The sequence below is a fragment of the Poecile atricapillus genome, unplaced genomic scaffold, assembly GCF_030490865.1.
Source record: "Poecile atricapillus isolate bPoeAtr1 unplaced genomic scaffold, bPoeAtr1.hap1 scaffold_159, whole genome shotgun sequence".
Classification (NCBI taxonomy): Eukaryota; Metazoa; Chordata; class Aves; order Passeriformes; family Paridae; genus Poecile; species Poecile atricapillus.
Genome location: NW_026709011.1, coordinates 44,950 through 61,811, shown reverse-complemented (window position 1 = coordinate 61,811; position 16,862 = coordinate 44,950). Strand labels below are relative to the sequence as shown.

Below are 16,862 nucleotides of genomic sequence, written 5' to 3'. Positions count from 1 at the left end.
CACCGAGCCTGGAGAGCGGGGGGCTGCACACCAAAGGGGTGCCTTTATTTTTGGGGGGGGTCAGGGGGTGGCCTCGGCCTCGCTGCACTGGCTGGCCCAAAACGTGGGGTCCTTGCCCTGGATCTGAGTGGGAGAAAAACAGGGGAGGGGGCATCAAATGGAGCCCTGGAGACCCCCCAAAAACCCAGCGGTGCCCCCCCAGACACGGCCTCACCTTGGCCACGAAGTTCAGCACGTCCTTCTTGGAGGTCTCCTTCTCTGCCCGCGGCCCCCACTGGAACTTGGACTCGGGGGGGTCCGTCAGGGGGATGGGGGTGGTCTCCAGGTACCTGTGGAGGGCTGGCTGGTCACCCCAGCAGCTTTTGGGGGGGCTCAAGGGGGTGTCCAGCGCTCCCCAGCCCCGGCAGGGCCCCTGGAGCCGCGGGGGTGTGGGGGCTGCGGGCTTTGCTCTGCGGTGTGGTATAAACAGCCCGGCCTGGCTGGCGCCGACGCTGCTCTGGGCACACCGGGAGGGGCACGGGGGACCCCCCAAAACCCCTCAAAACCCCCCAAACCCCACCCCAGCACCCTCCAACTCACTTCTGCCGCACAAACTCCTCCGTCACCAGCTTCCGGACGTCCCCGAACACGCTGTGCTGCTTCCTGAGGACGGGGCTTTGTCAGGGGTGGCACCGACCCCTCCCTGTCCCCTGTGTGTCCCCCCCGTGTCCTACCCTGGGTACACACGGAGCTGGTGCAGGAATTCCCACAGAGCACCTGGAAAAGGGGGTGCCAGTGAGGGGGGCGCCGAGCAAAGCGGGGCACGGGGGGCTTCGGGAGAGGGACTCACTGTCTTTGACCGAGTTGCCCTTCATGAAGATGAAGCTGAGGATGATCAAGAGGAGCCCCATCTTCTGCTTCTCCTTGTCCCTGTGGCAGATATCGGCGTGTCACCCGTGTTGGGGGGACACGCTGATGGGGGTCTCGCCCCCACAAATCACCCGGGGAGCCCCTCACCTGCACAGGTGCTCGCCCTGGGCACAGGGCAGGTTGTTGATGAGGATGAAGGTGTGGCGCTTGGTGTCGATCTCCACCAGCTTCAGCCCGAACACCTGTGGGATGACAAGGGTTAATCCATGGGGTATCTCCCCCCAGCCCCCTCCCCTCCCCTGTGGGAGGACAAGGGTTAATCCATGGGGTATCTCCCCTCAGCCCCCTCCCCTGTGGGATGACAAGGGTTAATCCCTGGGGTCTCTCCTCCCAGCCCCCTCCCCTGTGGGATGACAAGGGTTAATCCCTGGGGTCTCTCCCCCCAGCCCCCTCCCCTGCGGGAGGACAAGGGTTAATCCATGGGGTCTCTCCCCCCAGCCCCCTCCCCTGTGGGATGACAAGGGTTAATCCATAGGGTATCTCCCCCCAGCCCCCTCCCCTGTGGGATGACAAGGGTTAATCCATGGGGTCTCTCCCCCCAGCCCCCTCCCCTGCTGCACAACAAGGGTTAATCCATGGGGTATCTCCCCCCAGCCCCCTCCCCTCCTCTTCTCCCCTCACCTGCTGCAGGGTCCTGCCCGCCCTGTTGAGGATTTCCGAGTAGGCGTCTCGGTATTCCCGGATCACGCTCTTCAGCATTTCTGTGTGGAACGGGAGCGCTGAGGGAGCCCGGAGAGCTCCAGGCTGAGGGAGCCCGGAGAGCTGAGGGAGCCTGGAGAGCTCCAGGCTGAGGGAGCCCGGAGCGCTGAGGGAGCCCGGAGAGCTGAGGGAGCCCGGAGAGCTCCAGGCTGAGGGAGCCCGGAGCGCTGAGGGAGCCCGGAGCACTGAGGGAGCCCGGAGAGCTCCAGGCTGAGGGAGCCCGGAGAGCTGAGGGAGCCCGGAGCACTGAGGGAGCCCGGAGAGCTCCAGGCTGAGGGAGCCCGGAGCGCTGAGAGAGCCTGGAGCACTGAGGGAGCCTGGAGAGCTCCAGGCTGAGGGAGCCCGGAGCACTGAGGGATCCCGGAGCGCTGAGGGAGCCCAGAGAGCTCCAGGCTGAGGGAGCCCGGAGCGCTGAGGGAGCCCGGAGCGCTGAGGGAGCCCGGAGAGCTGAGGGAGCCTGGAGAGCTGAGGGAGCCTGGAGAGCTCCAGGCTGAGGGAGCCCGGAGCGCTGAGGGAGCCCGGAGAGCTCCAGGCTGAGGGAGCCCGGAGAGCTCCAGGCTGAGGGAGCCCGGAGCGCTGAGGGAGCCCGGAGAGCTGAGGGAGCCCGGAGCGCTGAGGGAGCCCGGAGAGCTCCAGGCTGAGGGAGCCCGGAGCGCTGAGGGAGCCCGGAGCGCTGAGGGAGCCCGGAGAGCTCCAGGCTGAGGGAGCCCGGAGCGCTGAGGGAGCCCGGAGAGCTGAGGGAGCCCGGAGCGCTGAGGGAGCCCGGAGAGCTCCAGGCTGAGGGATCCCGGAGCGCTGAGGGATCCCGGAGCGCTGAGGGAGCCCGGAGAGCTGAGGGAGCCCGGAGAGCTGAGGGAGCCCGGAGCGCTGAGGGAGCCTGGAGCGCTGGGCTCCCCACAGACAGCGATTCAGGGATCCACACACCCTGCAAGGGGCTCCTCTGAACGCACCTGCCCTCTTGATCGGGATCTTCTTCTGGTCCTTCACAAGCAGGAACTGAACCAGCTCACTCACCTGTGGGGAACGAGCAGGGAAAGGGCAGGAGCAGGCTGGTAACAGAGGGATGCAGACACAGAATTCCAGGAGCAGGCTGGTAACAGAGGGATGCAGACACAGAACTCCAGGAGAGGGTAAAGAGGGGATCAGCACAATTCACCTTCTGGTTCACTTGGTCCTGGGAGTGCCGCTCGGTCTGGGTCGGGATGAAATCATCCTCCGCATCGTTCACCTGAGTGGAAAGGACAAGGGAAGCGGGGGAAATTGATGCTATAGGGAAGGGACCAAAACCGAGGAGGAGGAGGAGAGAATGGGAGGGGCCAGGCGGGACGGGGAGAGTAAATGAGGGGAGAACGGGGAGGGGTCAGCCTCTCACCTGAGAGGAGCCGAGTCCTTTGCTGCGCCTTCGCTGGGACATCTTTCACAGCAGCTCTGAGAGGAACACAAGCCCCGGGCGGCCTAAAACCGCGACGAGCTCACCCCTCAGGCCGTGCCCCGCGTCCCACCCTCAGCAAGGCCGCAGCGATCCCGCCCGAGGCCCGGCCAACGACCCGGCCCGGCCCCGAACCGTCACCGACCGCGCTCCGCCCGCGACTGCGCGGCCCCGCCCACACCCGCCGCTCCACCCCGCGCCAGCCCCGCTCCCCATTGGCCCAGCCCGGCGCTCGCCCCGCCCACCGCTCCATCCCGCGCTACGATTGGCCGAGAGCCCGAGCTTGACCCGCCCATCGCTCCACCCCGCGTTACGATTGGCCGAGCGCCCGAGCTCGCCCCGCCCCCCCCCGGAGAGTCTCGCGCTTCCCGCCCCTCCCCTCAGGTGGCGAAAAGAGCGGGAAAGGCGCGCGCCCCCCCCCCTCCCCTCACGGCGGCAAAATGGCGCCAAGCGCTGCAAAAAAAAAAAACAAAACCACCACGAACCAACCCAAAATGAGGCGGGACGGCCCCTTCCACCCCTCCCTCCGCCTCATCAGCCCTCATTTGAAACACCTGTGCTGCCATCACCACCACCTGTGACTGCTGCTCCTCACAGGCCGAGGAAAAGGTGGCAAAATGGCGGGTGGAGGCTGAGGGGAGCTCGGTGTTCCCCCTCCCCAGCACCGGGGACACCCCAAAATCCCGGGGGAACCTTCACACCCTGCCTATACAGGTGAGGGTGCTGTGAGGGCTAAGGGTGACGGCTTAGGGAGGCGCCCTGTGCTTTTTGGGAGGGTACAAGGGGGTTTTGTGGAGCTGTGGGACCTCGGGGAGTGTGTGGGGTGTCCGAGGTGGCTTTTGGGGTGCTCTGGAAGGTTGGGGGGGTTCATTTAGTGTCAAAGTGGGGCATTGGGTGCTACAGGAATCGGGGAGGTTGTGGAGGTGGAGTGTCCTTAATAATTGGGGTGCAACCCCAATGCTGAGCACTCCCCTTGACCCCGGTTCTGAGGTTCACTAAGTGGCTGAGTGTTACATTTTCTATATCAGCTGTGAAAACTGCTAAGTTTTTAGTTATCCTCACTCACCCCCAGCCGTAAGATGCAGTGAGACCCCCCCCAAAACCCCTGCAGGGACATGGAGGACCCCCAAAAGCCTCCACATTTCAATCTCTTATCTGAGAGACCTCCCAAACCACCCCTACGGCCCCCCTGCTCCCCAGGTTATTCTGTTTCTAAAAAGATTGTTTGAACTGTTTCTCATTTAAATACAGCAATTTAATTTATAAAAGCCTCAGAACTGCATGGCTGCCTCCAATGTCTCTGACAGCTTCGTGGCGATTTTCTCTGCGGGACGGGATCAGGAGTTTGAAGGGAATCGATCAGGGAGGTTCAGGGGGGGTCAGGAAAAGGGGGTGACTTCACTCACCTGCTCTTTTTTGCAGTTTTTTCCTCCTTTTCCCAGCTGCCCGCAGCCCCTGGCCCTGGAACAGAGCGGGGAGCGCAGCCACCTCCTCCAGATTGGGGGCTCGGGGCACTGGATCCCCCCCAGTGCCCCCCGACTTCAGCCGGGGCTTGAGCTCCACTGTCATGGTGCTGAGCTGGGGAGGGGGTGTCAATTATTAACCCACTGCCCCCCCAAAAAAAACCCCCTCCCCAACCTCAGCAAATCCCTCCCCAACCTCAGCAAATCCCTCCCCACCTGCAGGTCACCGCTGTCGTCCTCCATGGCTTCTGCTGCCCCGTCCTCCTCAGCGTCGCCCGGAGCCAGCCCCAGCCCCGTCACCGTCACCGGGACAGCTGTGGGGGGCCAGGTGAGTTTTGGGGGGTCCCCCAGAGCTGAGGGGAGCGGGGCTCAGGTGCTGCTCACCTGCCAGGGCCTCGGCATCGCCCCGTTCCAGAGCCTCCAGGTCCAGCGCAGGCCCCAGCGCCGGAAGGATTTGAGCCTCCAGCTGCACCCCCTGCGATTTGGGGGGGTGGGTGTAGTATGAGATCTTCCCACTGTGGGGGGGGGAAAAAGGGGGGGGTCAGGGTGTGGGGAGACCCCTCCTGTCCCCAAAAACAAAGCTCAGGGTATGGGGGGACCCTGCAGCCCCTCCCAAATGGGGTGACAGGGGGTGGAAAGACACCTCCAGTCCCCAAAAAGGGGATTATAGGGTATGAAAAGACACCTCCAAAGCCTGAAAAAGGGGAGTCAGAGTGTGGGGGAGACCCCAGAGCCCCCCCAAAAAAGGGTCACAGAATCTGAAGAGACTCCTTTGATCCACAAAGGGCTCAGACAGTGTGGAGAGACCTCCCCCCGCCCCCAAAAAAGGCATCAGGGCACAGGGAGACCCCTCAAAAATGGGGTCAGACGGTGTGGGAAGACCCCTCCTGTGCCCAAAAACGGGATCAGGGTGCCTTGGGACCCTCCCCAACCCCCCAGGAAAGGGGTGAGGATGGGGGAAGACCCCTCCACCCACCCAAAAAAGGGGTTCAAGGGTGGGGAAACCCCTCCCAGCCCCCCAGAAAAGAGGTGAGGATGGGGGAAGACCCCTCCACCCACCCAAAAAAGGGGTTCAAGGGTGGGGAAACCCCTCCCAGCCCCCCAGAAAAGGGGTGAGGATGGGTGAAGACCCCTCCACCCACCCAAAAAGGGGGTTTAAGGGTGGGGAAACCCCTCCCAGCCCCCCAGGAAAGGGGTGAGGATGGGGGAAGACCCCTCCACCCACCCAAAAAAGAGGTTCAAGGGTGGGGAAACCCCTCCCAGCCCCCCAGAAAAGGGGTGAGGATGGGTGAAGACCCCTCCACCCACCCAAAAAAGGGGTTCAAGGGTGGGGAAACCCCTCCCAGCCCCCCAGAAAAGAGAGGAGGATGGGTGAAGACCCCTCCACCCACCCAAAAAAGGGGTTCAAGGGTGGGGAAACCCCTCCCAGCCCCCCAGAAAAGGGGTGAGGATGGGTGAAGACCCCTCCACTCACCCAGAAAAGGGGGACCAAGGGTGGGGAAACCCCTCCCAGCCCCCCAGAAAGGTGCCCCCCTCCTGCCACACCTGGTCCAGTCGCGCAGCAGGGCCACGGCGGCGGCCTGGGCGTCCGGCAGCCCCCCCGGGCGGAGCCGGCCCTGCCGCCGGGCCAGGTGGGCCAGGAACTGCAGGGGGTCGGCGCAGGGAGGGACCCCGTAGAGCTCGCCCAGCTGTGGGGGGACACGCAGGGGCTGTCACCCTCTCCCTGTGCCCAAAACGGGCTGGGAATGCCCAAAGCTGGGGAGGACCCCCCCCCAAAATAATCCCCCCAAAAATCCCTCCCCTCCCCGCTGCTGTGGGCACGGGGTTTGAGCCCCCCCCCACACCCAATCCCGATTTTGGGGGTCTCTTTAAAGCTGAGCACTAAAACTGCTGATTCAGCTGGAAAAAAAACGGGGTTCCCCCCAATTGGGACCCTTCCCATTGCCGTGGTGATGGGGCCCCCCCATGAACCCTCAGCCCCCCCCGGGGGTCCCCACGCACCTGCTGGGGGGGGCAGCGGCGCAGGATGGCGCAGGCGGGGCTCAGGGGGTCCCGCAGGCGCTGGGGGGCCAGGGCCCCCCTCAGGGGGGCGGCGGCCGGGGGGTCCCCAGAGTCCAGGACCACCCCCGGACAGTCCAGGAGCCGGATGTGCCGGTCCAGCTGCACGGCCTGCAGGCACCTGGGGGCGGGGTTTGAGTGCCACACCCACCTGGGTGGGGTCTGTGTGCCCACCTGGGTGGGGTCTGTGTACCCACCCACCCACCTGTGCACCTGGGGGCGGGGTCTGTGTGCCCACCTGGGTGGGGTCTGTGTGCCCACCCACCCACCTGTGCACCTGGGGGCGGGGTTTGAGTGCCACACCCAGATGGGTGGGGTCTGTGTGCCTACCTGGGTGGGGTTTGTGTGCCACACCCACCCACCTGTGCACCTGGGGGCGGGGTTTGAGTGCCACACCTGCCTGGGGTGGGGTCTGTGTGCCCACCTGGATGGGGTCTGTGTGCCCACCCACCCACCTGTGCACCTGGGGGTGGGGTTTGAGTGCCACACCTGCCTGGGGTGGGGTCTGTGTGCCCATCTGGGGGCGGGGTTTGAGTGCCACACCCAGATGGGTGGGGTCTGTGTGCGCACCTGGGGGTGGGGTCTGTGTGCCTACATGGGGGTGGGGTTTGTGTGCCCACCCACCCACCTGGGCGGGGTCAGCCCAGGTGCCTCCCCCTGGGCCGGGCACTGTGACCCCCCTGTGACCCCCCCAGCTCTGGGGGTCTCACCTGGTGACGCCGGGCACGGCCCCCACCCCGCAGGCGCGGCTGCGCTTGAGGCTGTTGATGAGGCTGCTCTTGCCCACGTTGGGGTACCCTGGGGAACGGGAGCGCTCAGGGGGGCCCCAAAACCTGGCCCCCACCTGACCCCAGCCCCCCAACCTGGCCCCCACCTGACCCCAGCCCCCCAAACTGCCCCTCAGAGCCCCTCACCCATCCACCCCCCTATTCTACAGCCCCCCAAACTGCCCCCAGCCCCCCAAGCTGCCCCCCAGACCCCCAAACTGACCCCCAGACCCCCAAATGCCCCCAGAGCCCTGTCACCCATCCACCCCCCTATTCTACAGCCCCCCAAACTGCCCCAGCCCCCCAAGCTGCCCCCCAGAGCCCCAAACTGACCCCCAGACCCCCAAACTGCACCCAGAGCCCCAAACTGCCCCCAGAGCCCTGTCACCCATCCAGCCCCCTATTCCACAGCCCCCCAAACTGCCCCCCAGAGCCCCAAACTGACCCCCAGACCCCCAAAACTGCCCCCAGCCCCCCAAACTGACCCCCAGACCCCCAAACGGCCTCAAGAGCCCCCCTCACCTATCACAGCTCCACCTTCACAGCCCCCCACTCAATCCCAGCCCCCCAAACTGCCCCAGAGCCCCCCTCACGCCCCCCGTGCCCCCTCACCCACGACCCCACGGTGATGGAGCTGCGGCCGCCCCCGCACCCCCAGCCCCCCAAACTGCTCCCCAGCCCCCCAAATGGCCCCCAGAGCCCCCCCAAACTGCCCCAGAGCCCCCCCTCACGCCCCCCGTGCCCCCTCACCACGACCCCCACGGTGATGGAGCTCCGGCCGCCCCCGCACCCCCAGCCCCCCAAACTGCCCCCAGCCCCCCAAACGGCCCCCAGAGCCCCCCAAACTGCCCCCAGAGCCCCCCAAACTGCCCCCAGAGCCCCCTCACCTATCACACCTCCACCTTCACAGCCCCCCACTCAATCCCAGCCCCCCAAACTGCTCCCCAGAGCCCCCCAAACTCCCCCCAGAGCCCCTCACCCACCACACCTCCACCTTCACAGCCCCCAAACTGCCCCCAGCCCCCCAAACTGCCCCCAGCCCCCCAAACTGCCCCTCAGAGCCCCTCACCCATCCACCCCCCTATTCTACAGCCCCCAAACTGCTCCCCAGCCCCCCAAACTGCCCCCCAGAGCCCCCCTCACGCCCCCAGAGCCCCTCACCCACGACCCCCACGGTGATGGAGCTGCGGCCGCCCCCGCACCCCAGCCCCCCAAACTGCCCCCCAGAGCCCCCCAAACTGCCCCCAGCCCCCCAAACTGTCCCCAGAGCCCCCTCACCTATCACACCTCCACCTTCACAGCCCCCCACTCAATCCCAGCCCCCCAAACTGCCCCCCAGAGCTCATCTATCACACCCCCACCTTCACAGCCCCCCAAACTGCCCCCAGCCCTCCAAACTGCCCCCAGAGCCCCCTCACCTATCACAGCTCCACCTTCACAGCCCCCCACTCAACCCCAGCCCCCAAACTGCCCCAGAGCCCCCCTAAACGGCCCCCAGAGCCCCCCTCACGCCCCCAGAGCCCCTCACCCACGACCCCCACGGTGATGGAGCTGCGGCCGCCCCCGCAGCGCCCGTAGTTGCTCAGGATGTGCAGGAGGCTCTCGGCCCCCACGCAGGCCCCCCCTGCCAGCACCTCCTCGGGGGCTGCGGCCGCCGGCACCCGGCTCTGCTTCTGTGGGGGGGCACAGGGAAGGGTCAGGGGGACCCCCCGAGCCCGAGCCCCCCACCCCCGGCCCCCCAGCACCCACCAGGTTGCGGCTCTGCTGCTGCGTGCACGCCTTGAAGGCCACGGTGGGGCACTGGGCCCGCAGGTGCTTCAGCCAGGCGGCCACCACGTCCCGTGGCACCAGGTCTGGGACAGAGTGGGGACAGAGCGGGGTGTCCCCAGGGCTGTGGGGACAGCGGGGACCCCAAAATCCCCGCTGGGACCCCCCCCCCCGGATCCATCATCCCCCCCCTCCTCACCGATCTTGTTGAGGACGAGCACGAGGCGCTGCTGGGGCCGCAGGGCCCCCTCCAGCCGGGGGCTGCGGCAGCCCTGGGGGTCGCGGGCGTCCAGCACCTCCAGCACCACGTCAGACGCCGCCAGCACCTGCCAAAATCGGGGTTCGGGTGGGAAAGACCCCCCAAAAATCCCCCCAAATCCCCCCCCACCCCCCCGGCACCGACCTTGCGCAGCTCCCGCCCGAACTGTCGCAGCGCCGCCTCGTCCTGGGGGGGCTGGGGGGGCTCCTCCTCCTCCTCCTCCTCCTTCTTCTCCTGGGGGTACCTGTGTTATGGGGACCCCCCATCCATGGGAGAGACCCCCTGGAGCCCCCCAACTCCCCTGGGAGCCCCCCGGGGGTCCCCAGCCTCACCTGCTGCTCTTTTTGGAAGTGCTGCTGTCGCTGCAGAGCGTCCGCCAGGTGAGCGGCCAGGTGTGAGCGGGGCTGTACCTGCAGTGCCTGTGGGACACGGGGGGGGCAGACCCCAAAAACCCCGGGGTTTAACCCCAAAACCACCCGGGGTTTAACCCCAAAACCCCGGGGTTTAACCCCAAAACTCCCGGGGTCAGACCCCAAAAACCCCGGGGTTTAACCCCAAAACTCCCGGGGTTTAACCCCAAAACCCCCGGGGTCAGAGCCCCAAAATCTCCCGGGGTTTAACCCCAAAACCCCCCCGGGGTCAGACCCCAAAAACCCCGGGGTTTAACCCCCAAAACCCCCGGGATCAGACCCCAAAACTCCCCCGGGATCAGACCCCAAAAACCCCGGGGTTTAACCCCAAAACTCCCGGGGTTTAACCCCAAAATCTCCCGGGATCAGACCCCAAAAACCCCGGGGTTTAACCCCAAAACCCCCGGGATCAGACCCCAAAATCTCCCGGGGTTTAACCCCAAAACCCCCGGGGTCAGAGCCCCAAAATCTCCCGGGATCAGACCCCAAAAACCCCGGGATCAGAGCCCCAAAATCTCCGGGGTCAGACCCCAAAATCCCCGGGATCAGACCCCAAAAGTCCCGGGATCAGACCCCAAAACCCCGGGGTTTAACCCCAAAACCCCCGGGGTCAGACCCCAAAACTCCCGGGGTTTAACCCCAAAACCCCCGAGATCAGACCCCCAAATCCCCGGGGTCAGAGCCCCAAAATCTCCCGGGGTCAGACCCTCAAAACCCCCGGGATCAGACCCCAAAACCCCCGGGGTCAGACCCCAAAACTCCCGGGGTTTAACCCCAAAACCCCCGGGGTCAGAGCCCCAAAATCTCCCGGGATCAGACCCCAAAACCCCCGGGGTTTAACCCCAAAACTCCCGAGATCAGACCCCCAAATCCCCGGGGTCAGAGCCCCAAAATCTCCCGGGGTCAGACCCCAAAACTCCCGGGGTCAGATCCTCAAAACCCCCGGGGTTTAACCCCCAAATCCCCCGGGATCAGACCCCAAAATTCCCGGGGTCAGACCCCCAGATCCCCCGGGGTTTAACCCCAAAACTCCCGGGGTCAGACCCCAAAACTCCCCCGGGATCAGACCCCAAAACCCCCGGGGTTTAACCCCAAAACCCCCGGGATCAGACCCCCAAACCCCCCCGGGGTCAGACCCCCAAAGCCCCCGGGGTCAGACCCCCAAAACCCCCCGAGTTTTCCCTTGAGGGGGGGTCCCCAAACCCCCCCGGTTCCGTACCCGTCCCTGCCGGTTCTTGCTCTGTTGCCGCACGAAGGCGGCGAAGCGGCCGAGCTGCGGCACCCCCGGGTCCTTCTTGATCCCGCCACGGGCGCGCCGGGCCTGGGGACATCCCGGGGGTCACGGGGGGGGGGTCACACACCGGGGGAGGGGGTCACACACCGGGGGGGGGCAGCGGCTGCACCCCCGAACCCGCCCGCTCCCCTCCCTCCCCCGGGGCCGCACCTGGACGCGCTTCTTCCGGGACGCCTCCACCTGTCGGCCTGCAGGGAGGGGCGGGGTGAGCTCGGGGGGCGAGGGGGGGTCCCCGAGACCCCCCCCCCCCCCGGGGCCCTCCCGGTGCCGCCCCGAACTCACGGGAGCGGGTCATGGCTGCGGCGCCCACGCTGCCGGGGGTTCCTGGCGCTGCTCAGTGGCGTCACTTCCGGCGCGGCGGAATGACGTAGGCAGCGTCCCTCACTCGCCGCACCCAACATGGCGGCGCACACAACAACAGCCACACCCAACATGGCGGCGCACACAACCACAGCCACACCCAACATGGCGGCACACATAGCCACACCCAACATGGCGGCACACAGCCACACCCAACATGGCGGCACACACAACCACACCCAACATGGCGGTGCACACAGCACAGCCACACCCAACATGGTGGCACACGCAGCCACAGCCACACCCAACATGGCGGCACCCACAGCCACACCCAACATGGCGGCACCCACAGCCACACCCAACATGGTGCACACAGCCACAGCCACACCCAACATGGCGGGTACCATCCCCTCGTGCTGCCCCCAAGACGGGGATCCCCGACCCCTCCCCCCCTTTATGGCCACCCTGCCACACCCAACATGGCGGCCCCAAGCGAGGACCCCGCCCTGCCACACCCAACATGGCGGCCAGCCCCTCCCCTCCCCTCCCCCCAAGAATGACCGGGACTGCCCTTACCAAGAGTGCACTTTTTTTATTCCTTTTTTTTTTTTTTTTTTTAACTTTTTCTCTCAGTTTTGGGGTGGGGGGGGGGGGGAGGGACTGAACTTATTTATAATTTCAGGGGCTCCCCCTCCCCCCTTCCACCATCCCCACCCCCCCCCCCAGCCCCCAACACGGGGGGAGGGGCTGAGGGAAAGGGGGGGGGAGGGGAAGGAGGGAACCCCACCCCCTCCAACAGAGCAAAAACCCCCCCCAAACCGGGACCGGAGGGAAAAAAACCAAAAACAACAAAAAAAAATTAACCCCGAAAAAAACAAAAAAAAAAACCAAAAACCCCAAAACAAACCAAAAAAAAAAAAAAAAAAAAAAAAGCCAATGGAACAAAAAAATATATATATATTTATAGAGGCTGGGGGGGGCAGGGCTGGCACCCCCCCCCTAGGCCAGCCCGAAGCCCTCCGAGCACTCCTGGATGGCGAGCAGCAGCATGTGCCGCAGCTTCTCGTAGCTCTCGTACGCCGGCAGGTCCAGCTGTTGAAACTGGGGACACGGCGGGGACAGCGTCACCCTCAGCAGGTGTGTCATGTCCCCAATGTCCCCCCGTGTCCCCATGTCCCCCTCAGCAGGTGTGTCATGTCCCCCTCTGTCCCCTGTGTCCCCCTCACCAGGTGTGTCATGTCCCCAATGTCCCCCCGTGTCCCCTCACCAGGTGTGTCATGTCCCCAGTGTCCCCCTCTGTCCCCTGTGTGTCCCTCACCAGGTGTGTCATGTCCCCGTGTCCCCCTCATCAGGTGTGTCATGTCCCCAATGTCCCCCCGTGTCCCCATGTCCCCCTCACCAGGTGTGTCATGTCCCCCCCATGTCCCTCACCAGGTGTGTCATGTCCCCCGTGTCCCCCTGGTCCCCCTCACCAGGTGTGTCATGTCCCCAATGTCCCTGTGTCCCCCTCACCAGGTGTGTCATGTCCCCAATGTCCCCCTCTGTCCCCTGTATCCCCCTCACCAGGTGTGTCATGTCCCCTGTGTCCCCTCACCAGGTGTGTGATGTCCCCAATGTCCCCAATGTCCCCCTGTGTCCCTCACCAGGTGTGTCATGTCCCCCCGTGTCCCTCACCAGGTGTGTCATGTCCCCAATGTCCCCTGTGTCACCCTCACCAGGTGTGTCATGTCCCCAATGTCCCCCTCTGTCCCCTGTGTCCCTCACCAGGTGTGTCATGTCCCCAGTGTCCCTCACCAGGTGTGTCATGTCCCCAATGTCCCCTGTGTCCCCTCACCAGGTGTGTTATGTCCCCAATGTCCCCCTGTGTCCCCATGTCCCCCTCACCAGGTGTGTGATGTCCCCGTGTCCCCCTGATGTCCCCCCTGTCCCTCACCAGGTGTGTCATGTCCCCAGTGTCCCCCTGTGTCCCCCTGTGTCCCCCTCACCAGGTGTGTCATGTCCCCTGTGTCCCCCTCACCAGGTGTGTCATGTCCCCTGTGTCCCTCACCAGGTGTGTCATGTCCCCCCCATGTCCCTCACCAGGTGTGTCATGTCCCTGTGTCCCCCTCACCAGGTGTGTCATCCCTGTGTCCCTCACCAGGTGTGTCATGTCCCCGTGTCCCCATGTCCCCTCACCAGGTGTGTCATGTCCCCAATGTCCCCCTGTGTCCCTCACCAGGTGTGTCATGTCCCCGTGTCCCCATGTCCCCTCACCAGGTGTGTCATGTCCCCAATGTCCCCCTGTGTCCCCCTCACCAGGTGTGTCATGTCCCCCCCATGTCCCTCACCAGGTGTGTCATGTCCCCAATGTCCCCATGTCACCCTCACCAGGTGTGTCATGTCCCCCCCATGTCCCCTGTCCCTCACCAGGTGTGTCATGTCCCCAATGTCCCCCCGTGTCCCTCACCAGGTGTGTCATGTCCCCAATGTCCCCCTGTGTCCCCTGTGTCCCCTCACCAGGTGTGTCACATCCCCAATGTCCCCTGTGTCCCCTCACCAGGTGTGTCATGTCCCCAATGTCCCTGTGTCCTCCTCACCAGGTGTGTCATGTCCCCAATGTCCCTGTGTCCCTCACCAGGTGTGTCATGTCCCCATGTCCCCTGTGTCACCCTGATGTCCCCCAGTGTCCCCAATGTCCCCTCACCAGGTGTGAGCCGAGGGCAGGCGGTCGGTGTCTCCCTGTGTCCCCCTGTGTCCCCCTGATGTCCCCATGTCCCCCTGATGTCCCCAGTGTCCCCCTGATGTCCCCAATGTCCCCATGTCCCCTCACCAGGTGTGAGCCGAGGGCGGTCAGTGTCCCCCTGTGTCCCCCTGATGTCCCCATGTCCCCCTGATGTCCCCAATGTCCCCATGTCCCCTCACCAGGTGTGAGCCGAGGGCAGGCGGTCGGTGTCCCCATGTGTCCCCCTGATGTCCCCAATGTCCCCAATGTCCCCATGTCCCCTCACCAGGTGTGAGCCGAGGGCAGGCGGTCGGTGGAGCGATCGTCGCGGTGGATCTGGAATTTCTGGATCCCGTTCATCCCCTCCAGGGCAGCGAATCCCTGCAGCGGCACCTTGGACGTGCCCGTCACGAACTGCAGGAACTTGGCGCGGTCGGCCTGGTCGAAGGAGCGCAGGGCACGCCAGAACCACTGGATCTGAGGTGGGGACAGGGATGGGGACAAGGGGACAGGGAGACATGGGGACAGGGAGGGACAGGGACAGGGAGATGGGAACAGGGACAGGGAGACAGGGGACAGGGACACAGTGAGCCACCAGCACCCCCCAGCTGCCAGCCCCACCTGGATGGAGTTGCCCTGGTACCCCCAGACCCCCCAGGAGCCCCCAAACCCCACCTGGATGGAGTTGCCCTGGTACCCCCAGCCCCCCCAGCCCCACCTGGATGGAGTTGCCCTGGTACCCCCAGCCCCCCCAGCCCCACCTGGATGGAGTTGCCCTGGTACCCCCAGCCCCCCCAGCTGCCAGACCCACCTGGATGGAGTCGCCCTGGTACCCCCAGACCCCCCCAGGACCCCCCCAGGACCCCCCAGATGCCCCAGCCCCACCTGGATGGAGTTGCCCTGGTACCCCCAGCCCCCCCAGCTGCCAGACCCACCTGGATGGAGTTGCCCTGGTACCCCCAGCCCCCCCAGACGCACCCAGGACCCCCCCAGACCCCAAACCCCACCTGGATGGAGTTGCCCTGGTACCCCCAGACCCCCCCAGGACCCCCAGACCCCAAACCCCACCTGGATGGAGTCACCCTGGTACCTGGAACCCCCTGTGATCCCCCCAGACACCCCTGGAATCACCCCCAGACCCCCCAGACCCCCAGGACCCTCCCAGACTCCCCCAGACCCCCCAGAACCCCCAGCCCCACCTGGATGGAGTTGCCCTGGTACCCCCAGCCCCCCCCAGGACCCCCCAGCCCCACCTGGATGGAGTTGCCCTGGTACCCCCAGACCCCCCCAGGATCCCCCAGCCCCCAAACCCCACCTGGATGGACTTGCCCTGGTATCCCCAGACCCACCCAGGAGCCCCCAGCCCCACCTGGAGTTGCCCTGGGACCTGGAACCCCCTGTGATCCCCCAGGACTCCCCCAGGACCCCCCAGACCCCAAACCCCACCTGGATGGAGTTGCCCCTGGTACCCCCAGCCCCCCCCAGGACCCTCCCAGCCCCCCAGAACCCCAGCCCCACCTGGATGGAGTTGCCCTGGTACCCCCAGATCCCCCCAGGACCCCCCCAGGAGCCCCCAGCCCCACCTGGATGGAGTTGCCCTGGTACCTGGAACCCCCTGTGATCCCCCCAGGACCCCCCCAGGACCCCCCAGACCCCAAACCCCACCTGGATGGAGTTGCCCTGGTACCCCCAGCCCCCCCCAGGACCCCCCAGCCCCCAAACCCCACCTGGATGGAGTCACCCTGGTACCTGGAACCCCCTGTGATCCCCCCAGACACCCCTGGAATCACCCCCAGACCCCCCAGACCCCCAGGACCCTCCCAGACTCCCCAGACCGCCCCAGAACCCCCAGCCCCACCTGGATGGAGTTGCCCTGGTACCTCCAGGACCCCCCAGGACCCCAAACCCCACCTGGATGGAGTTGCCCTGGTACCCCCAGACCCCCCCAGGATCCCCCAGCCCCCAAACCCCACCTGGATGGAGTTGCCCTGGTACCCCCAGCCCCCCCCAGATCCCCCAGACCCCAAACCCCACCTGGATGGAGTTGCCCTGGTACCCCCAGACCCCCCAGGAGCCCCCAAACCCCACCTGGATGGAGTTGCCCTGGTACCTGGAACCCCCTGTGATCCCCCAGGACCCCCCCAGGATCCCCAGACCCCAAACCCCACCTGGATGGAGTTGCCTTGGTACCCCCAGCCCCCCCCAGGACCCCCCAGACCCAAACCCCACCTGGATGGAGTTGCCCTGGTACCCCCAGACCCCCCAGGCCCCCCCAGGATCCCCCAGCCCCCAAACCCCACCTGGATGGAGTTGCCCTGGGACCCCCAGCCCCCCAGGACCCCCCAGATGCCCCCAGCCCCACCTGGATGGAGTTGCCCTGGTACCTGGAACCCCCTGTGATCCCCCCAGACACCCCTGGAATCACTCCCAGACCCCCCAGGACCCTCCCAGACTCCCCCAGACCCCCCCAGAACCCCCAGCCCCACCTGGATGGAGTTGCCCTGGTACCCCCAGCCCCCCCCAGGACCCCCCAGACCCCAAACCCCACCTGGATGGAGTTGCCCTGGTACCTGGAACCCCCTGTGATCCCCCCAGGACCCCCCCAGGACCCCCCCAGACCCCAAACCCCACCTGGATGGAGTTGCCCTGGTACCCCCAGACCCACCCAGGAGCCCCCAGCCCCACCTGGAGTTGCCCTGGGACCTGGAACCCCCTGTGATCCCCCCAGGACCCCCCCCAGGACCCCCCAGCCCCCAAACCCCACCTGGATGGAGTTTCCCTGGTACCCCCAGCCCCCCCCAGGACC

The 16,862-nt window shown here is 65.9% G+C and overlaps 3 protein-coding genes across 3 annotated transcripts in view; all 3 read right to left on the bottom strand.

Moving 5' to 3' along the window:
• Nucleotides 1-17: 17 nt before the first annotated feature.
• Nucleotides 18-3,216, bottom strand: LOC131574216 (non-structural maintenance of chromosomes element 3 homolog). The gene is made up of 10 exons (XM_058828634.1): nt 2,981-3,216; nt 2,765-2,836; nt 2,559-2,622; nt 1,531-1,610; nt 997-1,091; nt 830-909; nt 714-756; nt 580-642; nt 215-329; nt 18-123 (listed from the first exon to the last, which is right to left on the bottom strand). The coding sequence occupies exons 1-10, from the start codon at nt 3,020-3,022 to the stop codon at nt 61-63; spliced, it is 717 nt and encodes a 238-aa protein (XP_058684617.1). The 5' UTR covers nt 3,023-3,216; the 3' UTR covers nt 18-60.
• Nucleotides 3,217-4,270: 1,054 nt separating this feature from the next.
• LOC131574220 (guanine nucleotide-binding protein-like 3-like protein) lies at nt 4,271-9,276 on the bottom strand. Its single transcript, XM_058828637.1, has 11 exons — nt 9,256-9,276; nt 9,075-9,140; nt 8,858-8,998; nt 8,487-8,541; nt 7,269-7,356; nt 6,502-6,679; nt 6,046-6,188; nt 4,885-5,015; nt 4,717-4,814; nt 4,444-4,615; nt 4,271-4,361 (listed from the first exon to the last, which is right to left on the bottom strand). The coding sequence occupies exons 1-11, from the start codon at nt 9,274-9,276 to the stop codon at nt 4,309-4,311; spliced, it is 1,146 nt and encodes a 381-aa protein (XP_058684620.1). The 3' UTR covers nt 4,271-4,308.
• Nucleotides 9,075-16,862, bottom strand: part of LOC131574224 (E3 ubiquitin-protein ligase HUWE1-like) — a gene marked incomplete at its 5' end in the record, with an annotated part of 52,559 nt that continues 44,771 nt past the window's right edge. The window contains 7 exon segments of the mRNA XM_058828641.1: nt 9,075-9,178; nt 9,292-9,418; nt 9,496-9,579; nt 9,684-9,770; nt 10,981-11,082; nt 11,206-11,243; nt 14,343-14,533. Coding sequence (XP_058684624.1) covers nt 9,402-9,418; nt 9,496-9,579; nt 9,684-9,770; nt 10,981-11,082; nt 11,206-11,243; nt 14,343-14,533 — 519 coding nt within the window.

What these genes read in the sequence shown, in the direction of transcription:
- LOC131574216 (XM_058828634.1), bottom strand. Translation starts at nt 3,022, where the DNA reads ATGTCCCAGCGAAGGCGCAGCAAAGGACTCGGCTCCTCTCAG. An exon ending in CAGCTCCGTGTGTACCCAGG is followed by an intron (nt 643 to 713) that starts GTAGGACACGGG and finishes CCCCGTCCTCAG; the next exon opens with GAAGCAGCACAGCGTGTTCG. An exon ending in GAGGAGTTTGTGCGGCAGAA is followed by an intron (nt 330 to 579) that starts GTGAGTTGGAGG and finishes AGCCCTCCACAG; the next exon opens with GTACCTGGAGACCACCCCCA.
- LOC131574220 (XM_058828637.1), bottom strand. Translation starts at nt 9,276, where the DNA reads ATGATGGATCCGGGGGGGGGG. An exon ending in GCCGTGCCCGGCGTCACCAG is followed by an intron (nt 6,680 to 7,268) that starts GTGAGACCCCCA and finishes CCCCGCCCCCAG; the next exon opens with GTGCCTGCAGGCCGTGCAGC. An exon ending in ACGACAGCGGTGACCTGCAG is followed by an intron (nt 4,616 to 4,716) that starts GTGGGGAGGGAT and finishes CCCCCTCCCCAG; the next exon opens with CTCAGCACCATGACAGTGGA.